General features: G+C 36.9%; 1 protein-coding gene and 1 non-coding gene across 3 annotated transcripts in view; one reads left to right on the forward strand and one right to left on the reverse strand.

The window, feature by feature from the left end:
* TEX11 (testis expressed 11) overlaps nucleotides 1-25,494 on the forward strand; it is a 247,746-nt gene that overhangs the window by 166,192 nt on the left and 56,060 nt on the right. For both annotated transcript variants that reach the window (XM_043897600.1, XM_043897601.1), the window contains 7 exons: nucleotides 5,574-5,659; nucleotides 8,340-8,396; nucleotides 12,078-12,118; nucleotides 13,567-13,653; nucleotides 14,996-15,066; nucleotides 17,386-17,502; nucleotides 22,671-22,743. In XM_043897600.1, coding sequence (XP_043753535.1) covers nucleotides 5,574-5,659; nucleotides 8,340-8,396; nucleotides 12,078-12,118; nucleotides 13,567-13,653; nucleotides 14,996-15,066; nucleotides 17,386-17,502; nucleotides 22,671-22,743 — 532 coding nt within the window. The remainder of the gene's footprint in view (nucleotides 1-5,573; nucleotides 5,660-8,339; nucleotides 8,397-12,077; nucleotides 12,119-13,566; nucleotides 13,654-14,995; nucleotides 15,067-17,385; nucleotides 17,503-22,670; nucleotides 22,744-25,494) is intronic.
* Nucleotides 16,773-16,903, reverse strand: LOC122691120. Its single transcript, XR_006340356.1, has one exon. It is a non-coding gene; the product is annotated as a small nucleolar RNA SNORA11 (small nucleolar RNA).

Genomic DNA, 25,494 nt, shown 5'->3' on the forward strand with positions numbered 1-25,494 from the left:
GTAATATTCCATGGTGTATATGTACCACAGATTCCTTATCCATTCGTCTGCTGATGGGCATCTAGGTTGCTTCCATGTCCTGGCTATTATAAACAGTGCTGCGATGAACATTGGGGTGCACGTGTCTCTTTCAGATCTGGTTTCCTCAGTGTGTATGCCCAGAAGTGGGATTGCTGGGTCATATGGCAGTTCTATTTCCAGTTGCAAAACATTTACTTTTAATAGAAACTTGAGATTTAAAATGCTATACTATGTAAAGAAAAATAGTTATTTATTTGGAGACATATCTATCTCATTGGTTTGCAAAAAAAAAAAAAAAAAGTTTGAACCTTGATGGACCTTTCTAGTTTATAACTGAAAAACAACTTTAGTTTGGAAGCAATAATAACTTGTACCTCCTTTTTTTATTGGCAAAATTCTGGTCTTAGTAATATATAGGATTAGGAAAAGCGTTGTAGCAACTGTCAAGCTCTTGGACTGGGTTTGAGTTCTGGCTCTGCCACTGAAGTATTTAACTTCTTTGAATCTTAATTTCATCATTTTGAAATAAAGATAATGCCTACTTCCAGGATTATTGTGAAAATTAACTGAGAAGATGGCTGAAAATGTGATTTGTAGTCAAAGAAGCTTGATCTAATAGTTTTTTGTTGTTATTAACAATATACAATCTGGCCACAGGTGTCTCTTCTACTTTATCTCATATTACTCCCCTGTATCATCATCATAGTGATATAAGCCACCATTACCTTAGGCACAGGGTCTAGAATAGCGGAGGCATAAGACTTCTATAACTCCAAGCACATTCAGTGTTTCTCAAACAGGCCAATCACATTCCTTTTTCCGTGTCTTATTTATACCATTCTGTCTTTTAAGAAATGTTCTTTAAATGTTACCTTTTTCAAAGTCCAACTTAAGATTTTCTTCCACTGTACAGACTTCCCAAATCAATTCTAGTTGTCAGTGCTCTCCTCCTACTCTGAATTTCAGTCATTTTTAATGTGTATACTACTTATTTGGTCTATATCTTATATACTGCCTTATATTGTTAATGCATGGATTGTCTGTCCAACTTGACTTATAAGATCCTTGAGGACCATATTTCTAGTACCCAGTCCAGTATCTTGCCTAAAGTAATAGCTGAATATAGTTTTGAATGATATGTGTTTTGATGTTAATGAATAGGATAATAAAACTCCTGGAAGAGGAAAACTATTTGGCAGATGTGGCTACAGGATGTGTTTGTGCAGAAAATGAGAGAAAAATCTGTAATGGGGAACCCAAAGGCAAATATATTTTTAAAGGAAGGTTTATAAAGTTATATCTGATGGAAAGCAGAAGAAAGGTGGTGGAAGAATTATGGAACTGTATTTCTGAAAAGCAAATAATTTTAATAGAAGAGAAAGAATCAGGGGAGAAGAAACCCAAAGTAGTTTGAATTAGAAGATGGAAGGAAGTATGGATGAGCCAAGCCCAGGAAATTGAATATATTTCTACAAAAGAATAAGGGTGGAATCCAGTTTTCACTTAGTGTAGTTGCTTTGCAAAAGGCATTTCAAGCGCTAATGAGACTATCATTCATTCAGCAGATATTTATTGAGTACCTACTATGTGCCAACCATTGTTCTGGGCTCTTGGTATAAATAAGTAAACAAAACAGTTATATGCCTTCTTGGAGCTAACATTCAAGCAGGAGGAGAGACAATATTAATAAGCATAATAAATAAGAAATTGCATAATATGTTAGAAGTTGATAGCATTATAGAAAAAATAGAGCAGTCTTAAAAAGGATCAGGGATGGGAATGGCTGAAATTGGTGTGAGTTATTTTTTTCAAATAGGGTGATAAGGATAGGTCTCATCAAGAAGATGACATTGTACAAAGACTTGAAATTGATGAGGGAGTTAGCCCTGTAGATATATGGGGGAAGTGAAGAGGAACAGTATTGCAGGCAGAGGTAACACCAATTCGAAGCCTGTAAGGTAGGTAGGTACCAGGAGCAGCAAGGAAGCCAGTATGGCTAGAGTGAATAAAGGGTGGGATTAGTGAGAGATCAAGTCAGAGAGGTAATAGTCTGGATTATATAGATCCTTATAGACTAGTGAAAGTACTTTGACTTTTACTCTGAATAACATTGGAGTGTTTTTAATAGAGTCGTAACATGATTTGACTTTTATTTAACAGAAATACTCTTGGGTGTTATATTGAGAATAGGCCAGAAAAGAAGAGCTAAAGTGGAAGCAAGGATACCTGTTAGGAAGTTTTTAAAGTAATCCAGAGAAAAGATTAAGGTGACTCAGATAAAGGAGATAACAATGGAAGTAAATGATAAGAGAATTTGCTGACAGATTGGATGAAGGGTATAAGAGAAAGAGACTGGGTCATCAAACATAGTTGCCATCAACTGTAAATAGAGCAGAGTTGGGAGGACAGTTAGGAGTGCGATTTGGACATGATGCATTTGAGATGTCTGTTAGGCCATCCAAATGGAGATCCAAGTAGTCAGTTGATAAAATCCTAGAGTTCTGAAAGAGGTCTGGGCTGAAGAGAAAGGTTTACTAAGAGTCATTAATATATAGATGATATATAAAGCTATTAGACTAGGATGCCATCACCAAGGAAGTGAGTATAAATGAAATGGAGAAGAGACCAGAGAGTGAGCCTAGAGCCCTCAAACATGAATGGTTTGGAGAAAAGCAGAGGAACCAGTAACTGTTCAGAGGAACTGTGGTATTGGAGAAGACTCTTGAGAGTCCCTTGGACTGCTAGTAGATCCAGCCAGTCCATTCTAAAGGAAATCAGTCCTGAATATTCATTGGAAGGACTGATGTTGAAGCTGAAACTCCAGTACTTTGACCACTTGATGTGAAGAACTGATTAATTTGAAAAGACCCTAATGTTGAGAAAGATTGAAGGTGGAAGGAGAAGGGGACGACAGAGGATGAGATGGTTGGATGGCATCACTGACTCAATGGACGTGAGTTTGAGTAAACTCTGGGAGTTGGTGATGGACAGGGAGGCCTGGTCTGCTGCAATCCATGGGTTCGCAAAGAGTCGGACACGACTGAGTGACTGAACTGAACTGAACTGAGAGGAACCAGTAAAGGGTAATTAATGAAACAGAACAACCCATGAGGTAGGAGAAAACAAGGATGGTGTGGTGTCTTAGAAGGCAGGTGTATTTCAAGGAGGAAAGAGTGATTAACTATGTTGATTGTTGCTGATATGTCAAATACAATGAGGACTGAGAATTGACCATTGGAATTTATAATATGTCGGTCGTTGGTGAGCTTGACAAGAGCAGTTTTGGTCGAGGTAGCACAAATGCCTGATTACAGTAGGCTCAAGAGAGAATTGAAGGAAAAAAATTGGATGCAATAAGTATAGACAATTCTGTAGAAAAGTTTACTACAAAGGGAAGAAAGGAAGTTGGGCAAGAAAAATAAAAGAAATGCGGCAGTAGTCAGTGAGAGAAGTAGGATAAAGAGGTTTGCTTATTTGCTTGAAATGGGATGAATGAGAATGCTTATATACTGATAGGAATGATCCAGTTAGAGAACAAAAGTTGGCAGTGTTAGAAAAATGGAAGTTGTTAGACTAATGGCATTAAACAGTAATGGACACAAGTGTATGATTTTAGGGATTGGCTCTAGGAAGAAAAGCTGGCTTAAAACTCAGCATTCAAAAAAAATAAGATCATGGCATCCAGTTCCATCACTTCATGACAAATAGAAGGGGGAAATGTGGAAATAATGACGGATTTTATTTTCTTGGGCTCCAAAGAAACTGTGGGTGCTAACTGCAACCATGAAATATTAAAAGACACTTCCTCTTTGGAAGAAAAGCTATGACAAACCTAGATTGTGTATTAAAAAGCAGAGACATCACTTTTCCAGTGAAGGTCTATATAGTCAAAGCTGTGGTTTTTCCAGTAGTCATGTATGGATATAAGTTGGACCTTAAAGAAGACTGAGTGCCGAAGAATTGATGCTTTTGAACTGTGGTGCTGGAGAAGAATCTTGAGAATCCCTTGGACTGCAGGAAGATCAAACTAGTCAATCCTAAAGGAAATCAACCCTGAATATTCATTGGAAGGACTGATGCTGAACTCCAATACTTTGGCCACCTACTGTGAAGAGCCAGCTGATTAGAAAAGACTCTGATGCTGGGAAAGATTGAAGGCAAAAAGAGAAGTGGGGAGGCAGAGCATGAAGTGGTTAGAAAGCATCACTGACTCAATGGACATGAGTTTGAGCAAACTCGGGGAGATAGGGAAGGACAGGGAAGCCTGGCTTGCTGCAGTCCATCGGGTTGCAAAGAGTTGGACATGACTTAGCAACTGAACAACAAGTAGGAAGAAATGTGGATAGTTCATTTATGATAACAGTTGAGAAGGCAGAGTATGTGGGTGTGGTTCCTGGTTTGTGAGTAGATGTGATGGTGGGAATCTGTGGAACTTCTTTCCCTGACTGCTTCACTTTTCTCAATGAAGTGGGAAATAAGGTCATCACCCAAGAGTAAGAATAGGAGAGGAGGTGTTGGGGACTTGAGAGAAGAGGACAAAATGTCAACTAATCATCCAGAAAATAAAAAAAGTGAATGGCAAGGGTATGTGGTATGCTTGCCTTGTAGCAGTAAGGTCCATTTGATGAAATTTTAAAATAAATAGTTGTACAGGTTTTTATCTGGCTAGTTTCAGCTGCATGTATACAGGCACAAAAGTGACTAGAAAGTTGAATTTAACCAGGCTTGGGGTTGCTGATACGACTTAGCGACTGAACAACAACAACATAGTTTTGCCAGATGAACAGAACGAAGCAAAAGAGGGGCAGAAAAATCAAGAAAGAAGGAAATGGTTATAATGAATCCCCATGGAATTTAAACTAGATACAGAGGAGGACTTCAAAGAGATTAGAAACAGTGAAATGTTAGTAGTGTCAATGTATTGGTGATCTTAATGCAGTTGAAGGATTGCTGGAGTGATAAAAGGAGTGAATTAGAAAGGTTTGTTGTTTAGTCAAAAAAGACTTGTATCCATCTCTTTTGTGATCCCATGGACTGTAGCCCACCAGATTCCTCTGACCATGGGACTTCCCAGGCAAGAATACTGGAGTGGGTTGCCATTTTTTCTCCAGGGTATCTTCTTGACCCAGGGATCAATCCTGTGTCTCCCGCATTGGCAGGTGGATTTTTTACCACTGAGCCATGTGGGGAACCCTTATGTGGATTAGGGTGCTGGAAATGAGGGTGATCTCAGAGTCTAGGGTTCTTTTGGTTACTGCTGATAAACAGGAATAAAGAGCACAGTAAGATTAGTCCTAGTGGAGTCAAAGCAGTGTTGGCAAGCCTATGAGTGTTTGTGGATAGAGAGGAGTGGCTTTCTGGGGCCAGTATGAACCTGTTTAGTAAAAATTTTTTCAATGAGTAATCCTTCTACCATCTTGCAGCAACTCTTTTGAGAATAGAAAACAGACAAGTTTAGATTTTTTTCTTGTCCTTATGGGCAGGAATATAGGCAGTATTTTGTAAGTATCATTTTGAAATGTAATTTAACATATTATATTTATCCTTTTTAGAATGGCCAAGAAGTTGTAGCAGTAAAAGCTTTGGAAAATTTAGCTAAACTTTCGGAAGACCCGCAACAAGTTCTTACAGCTTTAAAGTAAGTAATCCACATCCTGTGGATGTAAGAGCATTTCCTCTATACATGTTACTCTTGATCTATAAATTTTGCCGTAATACTGCTGGTGGCTTCAGGCTGAAACAATGCCTGCGATACCAAGTGGTTCTTTTTTTCCCCCAGCTTTATTGAGATTTAACTGACAAATGGTGGTATTTTGTAAGTTTAAGGTATATAACTTGGTGATTTAATACACATTCATATTATTAAATGGTTAGCACAATAAGATTACATCCATCACCTCACAAAATACTACACTGTATGTGGTGAGAACATTTAAGATTTACTCTCTTAGAAACCTTCAGATATATAATACAGTGTGGTTAGCTATAGTCACCATGCTGTACATTAGATCTCTGGGCTGTATTCAACTTGTAACTGGAAGTTTATACCCTTTGACCAACACCTCTCCATTTTCTCCACCCACAGGCCCTGACAAACATCATTCTACTCTGTTTCTACGTGTTTGGATTTTCTTCCTTTTTTGTTGCTTGCTTTCTTTCTTTTTTTTTTTTAGAGATTCCACATGAAAGGGGGATAATCTAGTACTTGTCTTTCTTTGTCTGACTTATTTCACTTAGTACAATGCCTTCAGAGTCTGTCCATGTTGTCACAAAAGGCAGGATTTTCTTTTATCTAGTTAAATAATATTCCTGTGTGTGTGTGCAAGTACACATACTACATTTTCTTTATTCCTCCATTGATGGACACTTAAGGTTGTCTCCATATCTTAGCTATTGCAAATAATGCTTTAGTGAACTTGGGGGTGGAGATATTTCTTCACAACACTGATTTCCTTTCTTTTAGATACATATCCCAAAGTTGGGTTGCTGAATTGTATAGCAGTTTTATTTTTAATTTCTGAGGAACCCCCATGCTGTTTTTCCACAGTGGCTGTACCAACTTGTATTCCTGTCAACAATGCACGAGGGCTTCCTTTTCTCTACAAAACTTATTATCTCTTGTTTTTTGTTAATAGCCATTCTAACAGGTGTGAGGTGATATTTCAGTGTGGTTTTGATTTGCATTTCCCTGATGATTATAATATTGAGCATCTTTTCATGTACTTGTTGGCCATTTGGATATCTTCTTTGGAAAAGTATCTATACAGGGCTTCTGCCCATGTTAAAATAAGATTGTTTTTTGCAGTTAAGCTGTAGGAGTTCCTTATATATTTTAGATATTAACCTCTTATCAGAAATATTATTTGCAGATATTTTCTTTCATTCTGTTAGTTGCCTTTTCATTTTTTTGATAGATTCCTTTGCTATGCAGATGATTTTTACTGTGATTTAGCCCCACTTACTCATTTTAACTCATTTTTGCTTTTGTTGCTTGTGCTTTGGGTATCATATCCAAAAAGTCATTATCAAGGAGTTTTTGCCTATGTTTTCTTCCAGGAGTTTTATGCTTCTAAGTTTTTTCTTTCTTTTTTAAGTCTTAATCCATTAATGGATTAAGTCTTTAATCCATTTTGATCTATGTTTTCTGTGTAGTGAGAGATAAGGGTCCAGTTTCATTCTTTTGTGTGTGGATATCAGTTTTCTCAGTACCACTTATTGACAAAGATTATATTTCCTCTATTAAGTATTCATGTCTCCCTTGTCAAATATTGGTTGATGATATATAGGTTTCTATTCCATTTGTCTATGTGACTATTCTTATGCCAGTACCATGCTGTTTTGATTACTGTAGCTTTGTAGTATAGTTTGAAAACAAATGTGATGGCTCTAACTTTCTTCTTTTTCAAGCTTGCTTTGGTTGTTCAGGGTCTTTTTTGGTTCTGTATGAATTTCAGGATTTTTTTCTCTTATTTCTGTGAAAAATGCTGCTGGAAATTTGGTAAGAATGCTTAAAGTAAAAAAAAAAAAAAAACATATCAGTTAAACCTGATCTTTTCTTTATCTCTTTCTATGAAGGAAGATGGTTTATCAAAAGGGAACTTTTACATACAATAATGAGGCAGAAGAGGCTGAGGTAATGGTAACCCCTAATGATGTAACTGAGAATATGCCAGTGGAAAAACTGGAAACCAAAACGGTTCTGTAGTGATTATCCTGTTGGTCAACTGTACTTGAGTCCACTCTTCTGAAGGGAAATGGAATCACAGATATAATAATATCAGAGGGAGTCTTGAGATACTTCCATATGTTTAGTCAGATAAATATCTAAAATCATCCAGGGTAATTGATACTGTTTTTTATTTTTAAACATTTTTAAGGTTTGAAACTTCACAAAATACCTTATTTTGTCAATTTGTCATCATCCTGCCAGATCCCTTCAAAAAGTACTCATCCTAATTTATATGGAACCCAAAGGCCAGTTCCAGCTTCCTTTATAGAAAGAAAAATATAAAAGACTTGTACACTATGCCTAATGTTCCAGCAGGTGATTTGGGGGCAATGATATAAACGGTGGAACTATTTAAGAATGTCTAATAAGCAATGCTTTTGTTTTAAAATTATTTTACTAAATTACTCTTCCAAAATTACAAAGTTGATACGTTTTCATTGCAACCATTAAGACATACAAAGACTTACAAATAAAATAATTAGTCTCTTTTTCCGCTCTCTTTTCTTACTTCCACCCCCTGGGGTACTCAATATTACTAACTTGATTTCTTTCTAAACATCACTTTTTTTTTTATTACTTTATCATACAGGTGTTTGCTTCGTCTTTTCCTTCCAAGAGTTTCTCAAATGCCAGAATCTGAAAACAAGTAAGTTATAATTCAACAGAAATGATGTATTCACCATTAGAAAAAAAAAATAGAAAAACTTCCACTAGAAACCTAACATTGAGAAATATATAGTATAATGGGTAAGGGCAATATAGACTCTGGGGATAGTCTTCCTGGATTTATATTTTGGCTCTGCCACTTATTAGACATGTAACCTGGGCCTCTGTTTCCCCATCTGTAAAATGAGTGTAATGATAGTACCTTCCCTGTGAGGTTACTGTGATGACTTGATGAATAAATAAGTGTAAAACACTTAGATGTTGCCAGACCCTTACCATGCCGTCAGTAACATTAGCTATGATTTCATTATGATATTGCATCTGTTTTCCCCATTTATTTATTTATGGCTGCGCTGGGTCCTCATTGCTACATGTAGGCTTTCTCCAGTTGCAGTGAGCAGGGGCTACTCTCTAATTGTGGTGCGAGGGCTTCTCATTGCGGTGGCTTCTCTTGTTGTGGAGTGCAGACTCTATATTATAGGCTTCAGTAGTTGCGGCTCATGGGCTCTAGAGCACAGGCTCAGTAGCTCTGGCACATGGGTCTAGTTGCCCTGTGGCATGTGGAATCTCACCAGATCATGGATCAAACCTGTGTCCTCTGCTTTGGCAGGCGGATTCTTAACCACTGGACCATCAAGGAAGTCTGTTTTTCCCTTTCTTAACAGGAGACTTACATATAGATGTATCTCTTACTTTCCCACAGAAACATAAATAACCTGATTGGTTTGTTGATTCTGATTTTCTATCAGCTCAGCTGGGAGTATTCAAATATCTTTCTGCTCACAGTTTCTGTGGCATATGATGTCAAGAACTTAACAATTTGTGGAAGAATTAGGTCACCCATTTTTCACCCCAAAAATTCATTTACTCCTAATAATTTAAAAGAAAACTATTCAAGATCTTGAGTAGGGATGACTTTCAGAGAAATATCACTCATCTCTATTGTCTCTGCTTGAACAAAAAGTCTATAATAGTGTACCACTACTTCATTTTTGCTTTGTATGTTTGTACCTGGAGGTATAATATTTTTTCAGCTAAGTTCATTGGGAACCATCTATAACTGAGATAATATTATATTGATGACATAACTTTTTTTATAATACAAATTCTACCCATACATGTATGGTTAAGTTTTGCCTCTTCTTTACAGGTTCTGTGAATCCATTTGAAGGGCACTCAGACTAAAAAAAAAACTGAGATAATTGGAATTTGAATAATGATCAAATATTTGATGATATTAAGAAATTATTGGAACGTCCCTGGTGGTACGTGGCTAAGACTCCACACTTCTAATGCAGGGGTCCTGGTTCGATCACTGGTCAGGAAACTAAACCCCACATGCCACAACTAAAAGATCCCACATGCTACAACTAAGACCCAGCACAGCCAAATAAATAATTTTAAAATAATTATTATCTTTAAAGCATGTAATGGTAATATAGTTATGATTTTTAAAGAATACTTTTATCTTATAGACACACCCTAAAATATTTATGGATGAAATTATGTGATGTCTGGAATTTGCTTCAAAATAATATGGCTAGGTGGAGGAATCATTGAAATAAGATTGATGATGAGTTAATAATTATTGAAGCTAAGCCATGGATACCTGGGGGTTCATTCATCTGTTAACACATATAAACCTCTTTGAAATTTTCAACAATGAAAAGTTAAAGAATAAAATAGGAAACTCAGAGACTAAACCTTGATAGCTAATAGAACGTAAGAGCTCCTTGCAGGTTAGGGCTATTTATGTTTATCTTTGTATCTCTGAAACCTAGGACAGTATCAGATACATAGTAGTCACTCGATTTGTTTAAATGACTAAATATCAGCTCTTTATAAGAAGATCTTGGACTTACAGGGTGCTTCTTACTCCATGTAATTGCAATGCACAGTCAGATGCCACTCATTAAAACTAATTTGAAGATAGGGGGAAAAAAGGCATCTTGTTTAAATTAAGGACAAACTTAAATTACAGAATATTTTTAAAATATGCCTTTATTGTTTTCATGTAAATACAGTAATAAAGAACATCTAAAAAAATAAAGAACATCTACTAGCAATGTTTTAGAGGTCAGGACCTGATTTAACAAATAGGTTAGACTAATTTAGGGGAAAAAAGGCCTGATTCGGTGGAAAGAGTCAGAGAATTGAGTTCTAGTTTCAGCTATTTCACTAACTTCTGGTTTACTTTAGACAATAGCAACTTACTTGACTTCTCTAAGCTTTATTTTTCTTATTAAATAAAAGAAGATGAACTGGAAAATTTCTAAAGTTCTATCCTCTTCTAAAAATCTATGGTTTTAAAGTACAGTGTCTACTTAAGTATTAACAATTTGTGTGCTAAAACTTTTTAAAGCAATTTGTCTCTTACATAATGTTCATTCCTTTCCATATCCTCATTCTTACTTGTACTATTTATTTGCTTTAATGACCCCTCATAGATTCTTTTATATAGTCACTGAATTAAATAGTGAAGAAGTCAACTTTAGCTCAGCTTAAATTCAGATTAATGAAATTTATGTTAGAAGTTGCTTTGTATAAAGTAGATGTCTATTGTTTATCCCTTAGAAAGCGGCTAGTTTTCTTGAAGCACAGTCTGCATTGTATAATATTAGACATTCTCCTGATAAGACTAGTCTTACAGTATATTCTACCCTACTTAGTATAAACTTCTTTAGTTGAGTTAGCCAGTACTTCCATATTTAATCCTTTGTTTAAATATAATGGGATGTTTTTCTCTATTAAAATTTATGTACCCCACCTAAGGAAACTTAGGGCTTCCCTGGTGACTCAGATGGTAAAGATTCTGCCTGCAATGCGGTAGACCTGGGTTTGATCTCTGGGTTGGGAAGATCCTCTGGAGGAGGGCATGGCAATCCATTCCAGTATTCTTGCCTGGAGAATCTCCATGGACAGAGGAGCCTGGCAGACCACAGTCGCAAAGACCATGGGGTCGCAAAGAGGCAGACATGACTGAGCAACTAAGCACAGCACACAAGGAAGCTTAACAAAGGATCCAAAGGCTTGAGTAGTAGTAGTCTTGACATTGTCATTGCATGACCTTAGACAGATCATCCCCAATTTCCAGATCTGTTTTCTCATCTATAAAATTAAGGTTATGGATAAGTGATTTTTAAACTGTATTCCTTAGAAACCTGGAAATTCTGTGGCACTGCCTCAGGGACTTCCAGAAACTGAGGCTCTAGGCCTCTGCCCACGTATGGTTCAACCAGAGCAGCTATACTTCTGTCTCTTCTTGTATATTAGAGTTTTATAAAATTTTATCTGAAACACAGGTTCTAGTTTCCCCTCTTCAAAAAACAAAAAAAAAAGTCGAAAATCACAGAGATCACTACCTGCTCTCAAATTCTATGACCCTATAATATAAAACTTTATCAGTCATTGAAATCCTTTGCTTAAGAATAGGTGTAGAGGGGGAAGAGAGAAAAAAAATATGAGGACATTGGGGCTGAGGAACAGTATCCTATAATGGGGAAAAACAGTGTAAAATGATAGATTAGCACCTTGAGCAACAAACTTCACAATTTTGCATTTTCTTTGAGAAGCTCTCAGGCACAAATAGAGTCTCTTTTTGATACTTTTCTGTAGTAAAGCTTTCAAACAGCAAGAAAATACTCTTTTCTTTATTTTTTAGGAAGAATGAAATGAATAGACTTTTGACTTACTTCAGTACAGGTAAGTATCTCCTTGATTATTTTCACTCTTTCATCTTGCCTCTATCCTCTATTAATATATAAATTCTCCAAGTATATTGAGCACACTGTCTCAGGCTTCATGTTTGAGTTTAGCTTCATGTTTTTACAAACATTTGTCACAGCAGTATACCTAGTTTCTTTATTCACAAGCAGAGAAAAGTTTGCCGTCACTAGCATTCATCTCCAAATGTGATTTCAACTCTGTTTTTAATTACAGTTTTTAAAAAGACATTTCTGTTTTTTTCCTTCCTCCCTCCCTGCCTTCCATCTCTGTTTCCACTTGATTCTAACCTAGAAATTGAACAGGTAAAAAAGGATCAAAACAAAAATACTCTGAACCCTACTAATTTTCATGATCTCTGCATCAAATTCAGATTGTTCACTCTGTTATTTTGAGGCTGTCCATCGATCTGTCCAAGTCTGTGTCATCTCTGTATACTAATAATTCCTCCCTGCCCACTTCATTCAGCTAACTTCTTAGCTCCATTGAATTCCTTTTTCCAACTCCATGCTTTCTTTCTTGGTGTTGGCTTTTGCCTAATAGGTCTTCCGATTTCTACTGCCCATGTACCTATTTGGGCTTCCCTCGTGGCTCAGTGGTAAAGAATCTGCCTGCAGTGCAGGAGATGTGGTTTCAATCCCTGGGTCAGGAATATCCCCCAGAGAAGGAAATGGCAACCCACTCCAGTATTCTTGGCTAGGAAATCCCATGGACAGAGGAGCCTGGTGGGCTACAGTCCATGGGGTCACGAAAGAGTTGGGCATGACTTAGCGACTAAATAACAACAGTGTGCCAATTTCCTTAAGTCTAAAATACACCAAAAACTCCGTATCTTAAAAATTCTATCCCATTTATTACAGTAGTTCACTTTTATACCTCAAATATCTGTCAACAGGTTGTTAAATGTAACAAAGCAGTCTAGAAACCCCAGCTTTTCAAAAGAGGAATGTCTACTGTTGGCATTCTTCTCTCTCAGAAGGGCACAAGAGTATGTAATAAATGCTTTCTGATGATGACTACAGATTTTGGTTCTGTACTTTGCTTGCTGTAGGAGTTCAGTAAGTAAATATTATGCCAACCTATCAGTACTCTTCCAATCCTCAATCTCCATTTCAGTATTTTAAATGATTATTTCTATTCTTTTTTTCCTTACACGTAAATCATATCTTTCTACCTCAGGTGGTGAATGATTGCTCTAATTAAAAATCTCTCCAAAGATGTGTGTTCTCCAAAGTTTGAATTAACAGTTTCTAAGAGCTTGGTAATGCTTTTTGTCATTTTAATTATTTTGGTATGCACTCATGCACACACTGAAAAAGAACTTTCTAAATCCAGGCTCATGTCTGACTGTTTTTAAAGCAGGATTAACAACTTTGTTAGAGTATAAAGTAAAAGACCTCAATATCAGATTTTCCTGTTTGATGCAGCACTCCTGAAACTTCCTCAGTTATTTGAAGGAGAAGCCTGGCCTTTAATCTCTAAGATTAATGAAGCTCATTGGTTTCGAAAAACAGGTAAAAGGAAATTCTGTGGCTAAGCAAAACATTGTGGGGTGATAGAATCAGACAGATTCAAATTCTAGCTCTTAAATTTATAGCTATGGGTATAAGGATAACTTGCTTAATCTTAGTTTTACTATAAAAAATGGGGAACCATGTACTCACTGTTAGTTTTCTTCATTTTCTATTGAAATGAATCTAGGAATAAAATAATGAATTAGAACTGCAGTTCTCCAAGGTTATGTTCCTAAACTTGGTCTAGAATGCCCAGTTTATCTCTAAATGTGAATCATGAAAAATAAACTACATGCAACAATATGGATGAATCTCACAAAAATAATGTTGAGCAAAAGAAGCCAGATGTTATGTGTATACTGCATGGATCCATTTATATATAGTAAGAAACAAAAAGCTGGCCAACTAATTTACAGTGTTAGAACTCAGGATAGTGGTTACCCTTGAAGGGAGTAGTACTTGAAGAGAGTATGTGGGATTGCTTCTGGGTTTCTGGTAATGATGAAGATCTTCTTTGACCTGGATTAGTTACATGAATATATACACTTTATGAAAATTCATCAAGTTATACAGTTATGAGTTATGTAATTTACTTTATGTAGATTCTATTTATAAAATTTACACTCCAGTGATAAGTAAGCAAGAGCAATTAAGCATCAGTATCATAAGGTTAACTGGTTCTTCATGAACCTTTTTCTGCTTTATGGGGTTTACTGGGTCTCTAGGAGAAAAGGGAATAAATACAGCACTCTGGCTTCTGGGAAACTTATGTGTATAATGGAAAATAGAAAACATTTAAATTATAGATAGATTTAATGACTTTGATGTTTTGCAAGTTTGAAAAGTTATTTCTCAATACCTGTTTTACTGAATTTTAATTTTGATTTTTCAAGATAAAGATCATGCTGAATGTTGCCTAATGGGGACGTCCACAGCTCTATGAAACATGTGAATCTTTCCATCAGTTTTCCTCAACCTTTGATTCTAATATACCTGTTCTTTGCTGACTTTTAACTTTCTTTCACCAACTGAAGTTGATGAACTCTTCAATGTGATCCTCATTTTTTAGATGGATTCGTGTCAACTAAGAATTTATTGTATATCCCTGATTTTAAAAAAATTCAACACTATTTCCATTAGTCATTGTCCTAAAATTAAAGATTGGAAGTGATAGAAGTTTCTAAGTTTACCTGAAAAAAATTTCTCTAAAAACCTAAAGTTAGCTTTTTTTAACCTTTGAGAAACCCCACATTAGTATGTTAATATTACAGATGTGGAGATTATAATGGTACAGATTAAACAGTGAATTTTCATAATTACGTTATTTCTTGTTAATGTTCAGCTTGGAACTTGGCTGTGCAATGTGAGAAAGATCCACTGTCAATGAGAGAGTTTTTTGTGCTTTCTTATAAGGTAAGTCTCTTCTAACAAGTATCTCATGTATAAACCAGAGCAAGGATATGACCACTATGGCTGTAGTCAAGGACTAAGTATAGAGTGAGATTGGCTTTTAATCTAGGAACTCTTAATATACGTTTAAGCAGGAATGACCTAAGGAGAATTTGATCCCTAGAGGATATAATATGAGACCATGAGGTAGATCTCCCCATACCACAGTATCACAAACAACCATCCTGGAGTGTAAAGTTCTACCATAAGAGACTTACTCCTTTATCTTTGAAGGAATTTCAGTCTCTAAAAGTCCTATATAAAGATATAACTATTTTTAGAAGGAAATACTCTTAAGTTGTAAATTACCAAAACATTAGGAACAGTTCTGGGTATAAGTCTGTAGGAATATAGAATAGGTATCCGGGGACAACAGGAGGTTAAAAGGGTGCTAAGAAGTTTAGATCTGCTTTATAATTTTTCTGAGAGCAAGCTCTATGTGTAAGGATTTGAGTTTGTTTTGCAATTATAAGCATTTAAAAATAGTCATTAGCCTGCAAGGTAGAGGTTAAATGAAAGAAAAAGGAACAAGCATTGAGGAGAGGGCAAAAGCAGGGGTGGTAAAGAATATCCCTCATACACATTCAGGAGTATGAAATCTGTTATGTTGAGACAGATTAAATGTTTTAGAACTGGGGAAAACTATATAGGTAATCTAGCACAACTCCTTCACCTTATATTTGAGTTACCTGAGCTGTAGAGATTGGGTGTCTTGAAATGCTCTTTAGTTAAATGATGGTGATGATTATGATCACTAAATATTTGGGGAGAATAAGAAATAATGTTTGAAAATTTAGGTATAATTGCCATTTTAATGAGGTAAAATAAATGTTTTAGCTTTGACATTTGTGATAGCACTAATAGAATTCCATGTTAGAATCCTAAGTAGCCTAGAATTTTATTGTAGTACAATGCTGGGAGGTTATTTTTTGAGGTTAATTTGTGCTTTTATTTGCCAGTATAACTTGGCTAGAGTGGCCTACAAACTGTGTTGATCTTGTGTATAATATGTATACACACATAAAAGGGAAACAAAAGTTTTGCCAAAAATGTCTACCCTGAGTGTTAATTCTTTTTTTTTTTTTACTTTTTAAACCAGTTTTAGGTTTACAACAAAATTGACAGGAAGGTACAGAAATTCCCCATATATCCCCTCCCCACACATGCATAGCCATTATTAACTGAGTGATACCTTTTTAAAAAAAAAACCAAGGACGAAATGCATTGACACATCATAATTACCAAAGTCCACAGTTCACCATAGGGTTCGCTTTAATAAATGCGTAGTGTTGCATATTCTCTGGGTTTAGACAAAAGTACAGTGACATATATCCATCATTATAATGTGATACACAGTATTTCACTGCTCATAAAACTTCTGTACCCTGTATATTCATCTCCCCTCTCCCCCCAAACTCCTGGCAACTATTGATCTTTTTAAGGTCTCCATAGTTTTATCTTTTCCAGAATGGCATGCAGTTGCAATCTATTTTTTCTTTTTTTTTCCTTGGAAAGAGAGGTTAAAAGTCTTTATGAGACCATCCATGGCCCACTCATGTGTGTACCTCACCAGCTCTAGGTGGCAAACTTCTCCATTAAATACTGTAGGTTTTCTTCCAGTATTGAGCCCCACTGGTCCTACCAGCAACCATGTGGAGCTACAGAGGAGCATGTGTTTGGATATTTGTTCATAGAAAGGCCACAAGTTTTGTGCCCCTTGTCACAATGAACCCAGATTCCTGGTGGGTGTGTTACAAACAGAGGAGCCATTTCTTCAGGCCCCCTACTCTAAGCACACCCCATGGGAGATTTTTTTCTAAAGCTAGAGTACAAGGTTTAATGATGAGGTTATCCTAATGCCTGTCAAGATTTGACATTGTCTTTCAGCCATGAACAATATAGGTACTAATTTCAGCTCTATTCAGTATAAAGGGAAAATCTATTTGCCAGGGGAAAAATCACTTAGAAATTACAACATAAGCCAAGAAGTAAATCACTAGATAAAGATACAGGGCCAAAAGACAGTACTTGTCACTGGGAAAGACAGGAAAATTGTGAAGAAATGAAGCTTTTTAATCTCTCGAAAAGTGCTAAAAAATGGAAAGTAATATAAAATTAAAACCATAAATCAGTGTTGTAACCTATATCATTTTTAAGGTGAGATGTGGTTTTCCAGCTGAATTTTGTCATTCAGACAGGATGTTGCTGATTTTCATTCTGATTGTTTGTGTTCACCTGGCAGAATTCTCCCTATTCATTGATGTTCTGGTTATTTCTTATCAGCTGTCCCAGTTTTGTCCTTCCGATCAAGTAATTCTGATTGCACAGAAAACATGTTTACTCATGGCAGCTGCAGTTGATCTAGAGCAAGGGAGAAAAGCTTCAACAGCTTTGGAACAGGTAATGTGCAACCTTTAAAGAAAATATAAGCATTCAGTGTGCTGTTTGGTATGGTATGTTTGCCTTCTTTCTTGCAATTCTTTTTGATTCTCTTTTTAGAATCTTTTCCTCCATTCTGGCAATATCTTGATTTCAAAGATTTGTAATTCCTTTTTAAGGAAAGGTCATATTTGGCTTAGCCTCTTCTTTTAAAATGCCCCTTGCCATGGACCACTCTTTGTGAATCTGCTTTTAAATATTCTTTATCTTCATCGTCTCCCTGTGATCACAAGTGGTCCGTAGGTTGTTTGTTCTACTTCTGTTTCCTTTCACACATTCTCTAAGGAAACACGTTTACTTCCACAGCATTTTTTTTCCATTTGGCTGTGTTGGGTCTTAGCTGCAACATATAGGATCTTTCGTTGTGGTACATGAACTCTCTAGGTGTGGCATGCACTTCAGTAGTTGTGGCACACAGACTTAGTTGCTCTTCAGCATGTGGGACCTCAATTCCCCAACGAGGGATCAAACCACATTCCCTGCATTGCAGGGCAAATTCTTAACCACTGGACCACCAGGGAAGTTCCATTTTCCACAATTTTGTTAGCCATCTGGAATTATTTAGCTGACTTGTCTATTTTCACAGACTGGTTCCAAATTGGGAAAGGAGTACATCAGGCTGTATATTGTCACCCTGATATTTCATTTATATGCAGAGTACATCATGCAAAATGCTGGGCTGGATGAAGCACAAGCTAGAATCGAGATTGCCGGGAGAAATATCAGTAACCTCAGCTGCCTGCAGTGAGGGAGATCTGGGTTCGATTCCTGGGTTGGGAAGGTCCCTTGGAGAAGGAAATGTTGACCCACTCCAGTATTCTTGGCTCGGAAATCCCATGGGCAGAGGAGCCTGGTAGGCTATAGTCCATGGGATTGCAAAGAGTTACACACAACTGAGCAACTTCACTTCAGATACACAGATGACACCACCCTTATGGCAGAAAGTGAAGAACTAAAGAGCCTCTTGATGAAAGTGAAAAACGAGAGTGAAAAAGTTGGCTTAAAACTCAACATTCAAAAAACTAAGATTATGGCATCCGGTCCCATCACTTCATGGCAAATAGATAGGGAAACAATGGAAACAGTGACAGACTTTATTTTGGGGGGCTCCAAAATCACTGCTGATGGTGACTGCAGTCATGAAATTAAAAGACGCTTGCTCCTTGGAAGAAAAGCTATGATCAACCTCAACAGCATTTACTGAACTATTTATTGTCACTTAATTGCATTTGTTTTCTTTGACCCACATTCTTGAATATTTTATCATTCAGTTCAGTTCAGTTCAGTCACTCAGTCATGTCCGACTCTTTGTGACCCCATGGACTGCAGCATGCCGGGCTTCCCAGCAAGCAGGGTGACAATACACAGCCTTGACGTACTCCTTTTCTTATTTGGAACCAGTCTGTTGTTCCATGTCCAGTTCTAACTGTTGCTTCCTGACCTGCATACAGGCTTCTCAAGAGGCAGGTCAAGTGGTCTGGTATGCCCATCTCTTTAAGAATTTTCCACAGTTTATTGTGATCCACATTAACTCAGTTTTAACAACAAGAAAACAAAATATCTACTTTTGCCTGAATTCCATTCTCAACTTAAACCTTACACCTTTTAAGGAGATAACAACATCAATATCTCACTTTCCCATATACCAGAGTATTCACTGATTTGTGTTTAGTTCTGTACCTTCCTTCTTTCAAGCTAGGGAAGTTGTCACCAAATTGGACTTCTAACATGTTTGTATGATTTTAACTTCTAGATCTCTGCTTTTTTCTCTTACCTAGCCAAAGAAAACATCCTAATTTCCCATACTTGCCAGCTTCTTTTCTTTTCAATTGGTACAAAATCCTTCTTGCTGCTTATTCTGTTCCTTCTGTTAATATGTTCTTTTATATGATTCTTCACATCTGAAACAAGCTCTCAATAGATCTCTGCCAACATATTTTCTTTCCTTTCTTTTCCTTTGTTGAGTTCAACTCAAAAAAACATGTGAGTACCAAGCAGTCTGCTAGTTACTAGAGATAAAGAATATAATGTCTTTGTCCTGAGTAGTAAAGGGACCTCTTTTTAGAAACTTTTCCATAGTAAAAGAAGATGAAAAAAAAATCTGCAAGCCTAAGAGCAAAACCAAAAGAACCGTTTTGCTTCTTCATAAGTAAGGGTGTTGTCAAACTGAAATTCATTCCAAACAAACTGAAATGTCAGGGTTTGGAGCAGAGAAAGGCTTATTACAAGGGCCATGCCCTTATTACAAGGGCCATTCTTCTTTACAAGAAGAATGAGTGGCTCGTGCTCAGAAGACCTGAACTCCCCAGTGGGTTTCAGGGAAGTTTTTATAGGCAACATTTGGGGACGTGGCACTGCAGAGTGCGTAGCTCTTCTCTGATTAGCTAGTGGTGAAGTAATAGAAGGGTCATCATCTCAGTCTGATATCAGCCTTCTGGTTCCAACCAGTCTGGGGTTCACATGCTTGTCCTCAGCCTAAAGTTAGCATCCTCCACCTGGATAGAGGCCTTAATTCCTGTAGAAGAACTAATCTTGTTCCACTGTAGACAGAGTACATACTTTGTCTGACTTCAAGTTATTTTAAATGTATTTGAAGTTTATGTTGTGGTCTGACATATGGTCTGTCCTGGATAAAGTGCCATGTGTGCTTGAGAAAGAATGTATTTTCTTCTTGGGTTGATGAAATGGTCTATGTATATCTTTTAGGTATAAAAATAAACTACACATAGTTTTACACAGTATTTTAAAATAAGAAAAGAAAGAAGAAATATATTATCACCGCACTTTGTTTTTTCATTTGTATTCAAATTGCTATCAGTGTCACTTGCTTTCAGCCTGAAGAACTTCTCTTAGCATTTTTTATAAATGGTTCTGCTAGCAAAAAGATGCAACTTTTTTTAATCTGGGAATTTCTTTATTTTGCTTTCAGTTCTGAGAGATAATTTTGCTGGGTGTTAGATTCTCGGTTGCCTGTTTTCTTTCATCACATTGAATATGTTATCCCACTGCCTTTTTAATCAATATTCTATATTTCCTGACATTGTCATCTTGCCTTGCTTTTGTAAGTGTCTAATTGTTTTCACATATTTGAAACAACTGCTTTGAAATCTGTGTCTGCTAAGTTCCAATATTGGACCTTTCAAAAGTCAGTTCCTCTTGCCTACTTTATTCCTGTGTATGGGTCATACTTTCTTGTTTCTTTTCATATTTTATAATTCTTTGTTGAAAACTGAACATTTTGCATAGTATATTGAAACATCTTTGGGTATTGATTCTCCCTCTCTGGGACTTGTTAATATGTGCTTGTTTGTTTGATTAATGACTTGTCTGGGCTAGTTCAGTACAGTCTTATTTCTGCAGCTGTATAGTAGTATAGAGCTTCTAATGTTATTCCTCAGAGATCACAGTCTTGCCTTTGCAGTCACCATGACCCCTCCCCTGGGAAGGAATGAAAGTAGTTTTAGCAGGGTTATTTTTGAGTATCTCTTTCCATGATCACCCTGTTAAGCTTCTGAGTGGTCTTCTATTGGTATCATACACAGGTGTAAGTCTTGATGAATTACTAGGTGACTGGTGTGTGTGTGTGTGTGTGTGTGTGTGTGTGTGTGTGTGTGTGTGCGCGTGTGCACGTGCACATGCACGTTTGAAAATACTCTGGTATAAATTGCTCCACAGTCTGATCCAATTAACGTAAGGCCCCTTTGAAGGGGTAAGTAATCTTAGCTTTCTTTTCCCCTTAGTTCTCTCTGTAAACTTGTATTCTACTGTTTAGCTTGTGATTATCACTGAGTTACCAGCTTCCTCTTAATTGCCCACACCAAAATCTTCACTTTTTTTTATAGTGCCTTTAGACTTGAACTTCCCCAAGTTCTATTTGAATAAATGTCAGTCTCCTTAGGGTGACTACAGAGCTCACTCTTCTAGTGACTTTCCTCTCCTCCTGAGCAGAAACTCTATACACTACTTTGGAGCTAGAGGCAGGGACCATGACCCATTTGTATCAGAGTGACAGTACAGCTCTGTAAGTCAGGGTCTAGCAAAAGTCGTAGTCCCTAACATTCTTGGCTTGCCTCTTCCAGCATGGAAACTCTCTTATACGGAAGCTGAGGTGAGGGCAATTGTGACACAGTATTTTCAACTTGCAGTGCTTGGGGGGACTGGGTAGAAGAAGAGAGTGCCAGGCTTCTTAATTGTGGTTGTTTATGATAGAACTCGGGCTTCCCTGGTAGCTCAGCTGGTAAAGAATCTGACTGCAATGCAGGAGACCCTGGTTCAATTCCTGGGTCAGAAAGTTCCCCTAGAGAAGGGATAGGCTACTCATTCTAGTATTCTTGCCTGGAGAGTCCCCATAACAGAGGAGCCTGGCAGGCTACAGTCCATAGGGTCGCAAAGAGTCACACATGATTGAGCAACTAAGCACAGCACATAATAGAATTCATGCAATACAGATCTTGGGGAGGGGAATGAGAAGTCCTGGCAACATGTCCCTTATGGTCATCCCTAGCCTGGAAGCTGAGGATATAGTGAGCCCTATCTTCTTGGTTATACCCACCTAAAGTGCACTTACATCATACTGAACTGGGGAACGGAGTTGGCCAGATCATGGCTCAACTGCTACAGGTACTCACTGTTCTTACTGAGACTTTAGTAGATTTCCTGGAATAGATGTTTCCCCATTGGCTATTAATATATGCCGTTAGGGCAGTTTTCTGAGACTTTACATGATCATGTTTTATCATTTTCACCAGTTGTGGCACTTTTGCTGGGAAGAGGATCTATAGATCTCCTCATATCACCATTCTGGAAGCAATTTTCTTCTGTCCTAGATTATTTTAAAAAATTGATAATACTCAAGATTTTCTGTTTAATCCTCAATTTCCTGTAAGTTAAGTGATTATGCTATGCATCTTAAACAGTGCTGTTATGTCAATTGTACCTCAATAAAACTAGGGGGAGAAAAGGAAAGAAAAAAAAATAGAGGCTAATATTTATATATAAATCCAAAAATATTCAGTTTATACTTCCATTTTTCTAGTTTAATTTTTTACTGCTTTTAATGATATGATTTTTATTTGCTTAAAGTTTTGTTTGGTTGAGACTAATTTTCTCTTTACTTTCTTACCAAACAGACCTGCTTACTAAATCGTGCACTTGATCTGATATGTAAATGCAGAGACGTCTGGAATCTCCTGAAAACAACAGGTATAGTGGGACTGGGAGTATGGTAACATGGTTATAAAGGGGGTTTCGGATCTGAATAACCAAGTCTTTTATCAACAGAAATTTGTGCCACTGAAATACTTGATAACCAGCCAAATGATCCTTTAAGAACTAGCTTTTCCCCACTCTATGTTTGTATTTTGTATTTTAAATCTTTGACATGCTACTTAGAGTAAGAATATTTTTTTTAATATTTATTTATTTACTTGGTTGTGCCAAGTCTTAGTTGCAGCATGCAGGATCGTCAGTTGTGGCATATGGGATCTAGTTCCCTGACAAGAGATCAAACCTGAGCCCCGTGCACTGGAAGCAAAGAGTCTTAGCCACTGGACCACCAGGTGAAGTCCGAAGAATATATTTTATCTTGATTTACATTGTAGTATTGAGTATAAAAATAGGACCATCATTGTTCAATATGACTTTATTGCTCTTAGGTCACTGGATTTGATATCTAATTTAAACAAATTTTGACTTTGACTAAATGTAGGATACAGAACCTTCCAAACCACAATAATATCAGATACTGTTAGCATTTTGTAATGAAATAATCTGTGTAGTAGTAAACCATTTGAAGTATATAGTAGCTTGCTATGGTTTCCTAATTAAGGATGGTATTATTAGATAGGTTTTATTATATTGTGTCCATCTATTCCTGTTTTAGTTAGAATTTTTAAAAAATCTATACATACTGAATTGAATTTCATGCCTTTTATTTTTTATTAATGAATTAATTTATTTATTTTTGGCTACACTGGATCTTTATTGCTTTGCACGGGCTTTCTCTAGTTGTGATAAGCGGAGGCTACTCTTTGTTACAGTACACAGGCTCTTGTTTCAGTAGCTTCTCTTGATGCGGAGCGCAGGCTATAGGTGTGCAGGTTTCAGTTGTTGCAACACACAGGCTTAGTAGTTGCAGTATGCGGGCTTTAGGGTGCATGGGCTTCAGTACTTGCAGCACTCAGGCTCAATAGTTGCTGCCCATGGGCTCTAGAGCTCAGGCTCAGTAGTTGTGGGGCACAGGTTTAACTGCTCTGTGGCATTTGGGATCTTCCCGGACCAGGTATTGAACTTGTGTCTGCTACATAGGCAAGTGGAGTCTAATCCACTGTGCCACCAGGGAAGTCCCAAATTACATGCCTTTTAAGCTTCTCTAGAGATCATCAGTGGAGAAGGCAATGGCAGCCCACTCCAGTACTCTTGCCTGGAAAATCCTACGGACAGAGGAGCCTGGTAGGCTGCAGTCCATGGGGTCGCTAAGAGTCGGACACGACTGAGCGACTTCACTTTCACTTTTCACTTTCATGCATTAGAGAAGGAAATGGCAACCCACTCCAGTGTTCTTGCCTGGAGAATCCCAGGGACAGGGGAGCCTGGTGGGCTGCTGTCTATGGGGTCACACAGAGTTGGACACGCCTGAAGTGACTTAGCAGCACCAGCAGTAGCAGCAGAAATCATCACATGGTTTTTCTCTTTTGAAGTATTAATATATTAAATTATAATAATAATAGATTTCCTAAAATTAAGTCATCACTGGATTTCTGGAATTATCCATTTGGTCATGGTGTATTATTATTTTTAAAAATGGTGAATTTGGTTTCCTAATATTTAAAAATTATTGGGCTGTCATTTTATGTGTATATTCATGATATCTTTGATGAATGTTTATATCAAACTATAGGAATTATAAGAACATAAACATATAAAATTTAATTCACCTATCTCAGTCTATGGCAGGCATTTAGAAGAATGAAAACAATAAAAAGAAAGGTGAGAAAATACCTAAATAACTTACTCAATATGGAAAATTTAATAAAAATATACCAGATAGCCTGAAAATATACTTTATAGCCTGATAACAGAAAACTAATTTTCTCTTCACGTGCCCTTTGAACATTTACAGAATTAATCACAAGAAAAACCTGAATGAAAAAAAAAAACCTGAATAAATTCTAAAACATAAAAGTAAAACAGATAGCATTATCTGACCACAATGCTTCACAATGCAATAAAACTAGAAATTAATAATGGAATTAGGAAACAGAATCCTTTACCACTTGGACATTTTAAAAAACAAAAGTAACTGTGGAATGAATATCTGGGCTTCCCTGCTGGCTCAGTGGTAAAGACTGCCTGCCAATGCAGGAGACTTGGATTTGATCCCTGTGTCGGGAAGATCCCCTGGAGAAGGAAATGGCAACCACACTCCAGTATTCTTGCCTGGAAAATTCCATGGATAGAGGAGCCTGGCAGGCTACAGTTCATTGAGTTGCAAAAGAGTTGGACTTGGCTTAGCGACTAAACAAGAACAGCAGCAATATGAAATATCTAGAAAATGATACTTAGAATACCTCATAACAGAATCTAAATTACTAAAGTAGTGCTCAGAGTGAAATTCATACCTTTAGTGCCTTTTATTTAAAAAATATGTCAGAATGCTGGCTGTCTACTGAAAATCAGTTTCTTCATTCTAGGAACACAGATAGATTCCGTTTATATAGCTATATCTATCTTTGTCATTAGAGACTTACAAATTTAAACGAGATACCACTACACACTTATTAGAATGACAAAAATTCAAAACACTGACAACACCAAATGCTGGTGAATATGTGGAACAACAGGAATTCTCACTCATTGCTGACAGGAAGGCAACATGGTATAGCCACTTTGAAGGACAGCTTGGCAATTTCTTACAAAACTAAACATACTCTTGCTATACAATCCAGCAGTGGT

This window comes from Cervus elaphus, chromosome X, assembly GCF_910594005.1.
Source record: "Cervus elaphus chromosome X, mCerEla1.1, whole genome shotgun sequence".
Lineage (NCBI taxonomy): Eukaryota > Metazoa > Chordata > Mammalia > Artiodactyla > Cervidae > Cervus > Cervus elaphus.